We start from the raw sequence: 4570 nt of genomic DNA, 5'->3' as shown, positions 1-4570 counted from the left end.
AAGAAGATTACAATTTACAAGTGATGAGAAGACAACGAACAAGCATACAGGAGAAAAGAAAATTTGAAAACGACAAGTAAACAAGTACACTAAAGCGGTGATCTGTCAAGAACACATGTATCTCGTGGTAAACTGGTAATGATACACTAAATATAGTATATTAGTACGGAAAACTTGTATTAGACTCTTGATAAAAACAGTTATACAATTGCAACCATTTGTATAGTGAAACAATAAACTTAAATTTCACAAAAAATATTCATTGAAAACACCTGACATAGTGAATATTATGTTATATAATTATGTGTTATTATTTTATTTTTTTGTCAATCACACATTGTATTAAAATACTATTCTATGAGTGGTTGTCCAAACAAGAGAAAAATAATCTACAAAAGAGACTTCCGAAACAAATACTTTGGAAGAACGAAATAGACCATCCGGTTTAGAAAACATATGAGAGTTATGTAATATAAATAAACTTAAAATATGATCTGAACTTATAAAGTCCTTCTCATATCTTGGCATTTACAGTCAATTAGAGAATAGATAAAAATATGTGTTCCCTAACTAGATGATTTGATATCTCAAAGCAAGTCAAAGACACCAAATGTTACCAATTACACATCCTTTACTTGATAGTCATGGTTATGGATTACATACCAAAACAAAGTCAAGCCAAGATTAAATTTACTGTCAATTTGGAAAGAACGTAGGAATTCAAGATCAAAATTAAATAAGTAGTCAAACCAATTAATATCGAATCATCCACATGATTTTAAAATCTTTATATCAACAACCCAATTATAGGTGTCTCTCTCATTTTTAAAAATTTTATGCCCCAAAAAGGAAAGCACGTGAATTATGACTATAAATAAAGGTTCCCAGAGCCCTCTTTCATACTCGCAACAAAATCAATAATACTTACTCATCCTCTACTATGGCAAAACAAATATACAAACAAGTATTATCATCCTTCATCTTCTTGTCTGTTTTACTTTACCAATCCAATACCGTCTCATCTTTCCGAAAACCATTCGACCTAGCAAAACCATGCAAGCGTTTCGTCGTCCACCTCCATAACGTTGCTTATGATGGTGATAACACGGCCAATGCCACCTCAGCAGCAATCGTGAACCCTATAGGATTCGGAGACTTCAATTTTGGGAAGTTTATAATAATGGACAACCCTGTGACAATGGATGAGAACTATCTCTCCAAACCGGTGGCTCGTGTTCAAGGCTTCTTCTTCTACCACGGTAAGTCGAAATACGACACTTGGCTCTCTTGGTCAGTAGTATTTAATTCAACAAAACACAAAGGGGCATCGAACATAATGGGGGAAAATCCGTTTATGGAGCCGACCAGAGACTTACCGGTCGTTGGTGGGACTGGCGATTTCATCATGACTCGTGGGATCGCTACGTTCACGACCGATCACATTGATGGCAATAAGTACTTCCGTATCAAAATGGATATTAAACTCTATGAATGTTACTACTAAACTTACTAGTAATTCATGTTTTGGGTTTGATGTTTCAGAGTTGATATTTGTGTGTTGGCATTTTATTGCTTTTCTCTGTTCGTAATCCATTTTAATAAAAAAGTCTTGTATTTTGTAAGCCAACATTTAAACATACTCATCTACTAACTAGTCAGTGTCATTAATTAACAATAGTATGTCGAACAATTATTTTATAACTTCCGGACAATTCAACTATCTAAACAAAAAAAAAAAAAATAATAATAATAATAATAATAATAATAATAATAATAATAATAATAATAATAATAATAATAATAATAATAATAATAATAATAATAATAATAAACAAGAATCAGAACCGTACAGTAGTAAGTTATCAATAAAATAACATTTTGAAGTAATCTAAAATACCAAACAAATGAAAAAGGAGAACAAGACACGATAGGTGATATGTCTATAGTTTGTCTCTCCTTAGTCTATTTTTATCATGCATTTAGATAGGATAACTCATTGGTTTGTATCATTTTCTAGTCTTTTCTATACACTTTGCATGGTTATATAATTCTTGCATCATTCTTGCATACATTGTGCATTTTGGAATATTTCAAGTATTTAGGAGACGTTGGAAGCGCATCGCTCGATTCATCCGCTGCACAACACTCCTGGAACCGTCTCTCGAGCCAATCTCACTACACTTCCGGGAAGCGTCAACCGAGCCATCCGTTCGAGCCGTTCCACTCGAGTGGGATTTAGCTTTCGACGTCTTCATCAAAGTTGTAGGGAATTGAGTTATATTTCCAACGCCGTTTATTTCAAGTCAATCGGAGGTGTGATTCAAGAGTTATCATCGTTTTAGTGGATGCGTATACACCACGCTCGAGCCATGCTCCTCAGCCACGCATTCCAGCTTGTTTGATCGAGCCATGCTCCTCAGCCACGCACTCCAGCTTGTTTGATCGAGCCATGCTCCCCCGCCATGCACTCCAGCTTGTTTGATCGAGCCATGTCCCCAGCATCCGTCCGAGCCATGCTCCCCAGCATCCGTCCGAGCCATGCTCTCCAGCATCCATCCAAGCCATGCTCCCCAGCGTCCGTCCGAGCCATTATCCCCAGCATCCGTCCGAGCCATGCTCCTCAGTCGTCCGTCCGAGCCATGATGACATTGCATTCCATTCGACGCACACGGACTCGATCGCACGTGTCGGAAAGAAAGACGTTTGGTTTCACACGCTTCAGGAGATTACCGAACCGACGCTTTACCTTGTCGTTTTAAGTTTTAGGGCTTTCCATGTTGGACTACTATATATACATTTTGTTAAGTCTTTGCAGAGACATCTTATCTTTTAATCTCGTTTTCGTTCCCAGAAGGTTTTTAACCTAGCATCCAAAACACGTTCTCAGACTTGTATTCCGATATCGTTGAGATTTATTGAGATTTTGCATTTGATTCCTTCTACAAAGTTGTTAATCTTATTTTTATCTATCTTATTATGCTTGATTCAATGATTTCTGTGTTTGCATCCTTGACTATGATCATCGGATCTGAGTAGTGTGGTAGTTCTTGAGGATGGGATAGATTAGGTGGAGGATCTTAGGATGTAGAGTGTTTAAGCTTTGATTGTATGATTCCCTTCTGGACTAGAGTTAGAATTACTAGTTTCTCTCTGATCAATTGGAACTAGGTTCGAGACATTTCCGCACCCAAAAGGTGTTTGATGAAATGTCTGACCAACTAGTGTCAGATACTTACGTTCCTAGCCTAAGAGATTACTTGTCTAGGATGTTTGTTGATGTGAATGAACTTGTTTGTCATGCCTGCTCGACCACGTTTCTCTAGCGAGAGCTAGGTATGGAAGTGGTTGAGTCTGAGTAGCTTTTGCCAAGAGATTGGATTAGCTAAGTTGTGATGTTCATTGTTTAGGGATAGTTTGCTTGAGGTATGTTAAACACTCTGTAGACTAGGATACTCCACCGACATCAATTACCCCATCCTTAGGACTTCTTTCTTTCTGATTTTTATTACATTCCTGGAACTGTTTCGTTTCTTGCTTTTTAGTTCATGCTTATACTCGTTTATGTTTTTATTTATTTTTGCTTCTTGTCATGCATTCTCGTTTCTAGTTCTATGACTCATTTCCGTTTTGCATTTTGATCATTCTAGTATTGTTAGAAAAACACTCTTTTGAATTGGCTTAACTTGTGACATCTTGATTGCATCTTGAGTGATAGTAAACTTTCCCAACTGGATTGACACCTTAAGTACTACAACTACATAAGTTTAATTGAACTTGCTAGGAGACACAAAAATCCTAGTATCAATAGGTCGCATGACCATAAACCAAAAAATTAAAAGGAAATCAAATAATATAACCTAATAAGCAACAAGAATCATGTTTATTTCAAATTTTCACTTTTCTCCTGGATGAAGATTTCCCATTCCTCTAATCTGAGGGCGGATTGCCTTGCACGGTCGTCTAGATCTTTAATTTATGCAATTTTTATTGTAAACATTTATCCATCGATTTGGGCAATCAACCGTAGAATTATTTTCTAAATAAAGGGCTTTCCGAACTTTGGATCGTTTTTTGTTTTTCTTTTATTTGTTGTGTCGATTAAAAGGACAGCCAATGAAGAAACCAAGCTCTCAATGTAGTTCACGATCACGGTCGGCATGTTCGTTTGGTTGTCGCTGGCAACAGAAACCATCAATAACGGTCAAACGTTGTTCGTTTTTCTATCGCCAATCGCTGGTTTGACTACAACATATCGTCACATCAATGCTTTGAGAACAACTAAACACCTTAACCCAACCTGGAATTTTGCCTTTTGAGTACTCTCTCTTCCTCCTAAAATTTCAAAATTATAAAATACTAGGATAGTACCCTTGCAACACCGCAGGGTTAATTTTTTCCTTTTTTATTACTATTTTGTTGTGTTCTTTTTGTATGTTGTTTGTAATTTTTTCTTAATTTGTTTTGAACTTGTTGGTATGCGAACTATTTTTAATAATAAATTATAGTTTAAGATAAATAAGATTGAGCATTTAAAAATTGAAATTTAGTATTCTGATTTTGCTTAAATTAT

At 36.0% G+C, this 4570-nt stretch overlaps 1 protein-coding gene across 1 annotated transcript; it reads left to right on the top strand.

The window, feature by feature from the left end:
* On the top strand, positions 922–1627 carry LOC104719117 (dirigent protein 13-like). Its single transcript, XM_010436970.1, has one exon. It carries the CDS (start codon positions 941–943, stop codon positions 1502–1504), a length of 564 nt encoding a protein of 187 aa, XP_010435272.1. The 5' UTR covers positions 922–940; the 3' UTR covers positions 1505–1627.

Source organism: Camelina sativa, chromosome 2 (genome assembly GCF_000633955.1).
Source record: "Camelina sativa cultivar DH55 chromosome 2, Cs, whole genome shotgun sequence".
Lineage (NCBI taxonomy): Eukaryota > Viridiplantae > Streptophyta > Magnoliopsida > Brassicales > Brassicaceae > Camelina > Camelina sativa.
The sequence above is the reverse complement of the archived record's forward strand: the minus strand, read 5'-3'. Positions and strand labels throughout refer to the sequence as shown.

Coding starts and splice junctions, on each gene's coding strand:
- LOC104719117 (XM_010436970.1), top strand. CDS start 941: ATGGCAAAACAAATATACAAACAAGTATTATCATCCTTCATCTTCTTG.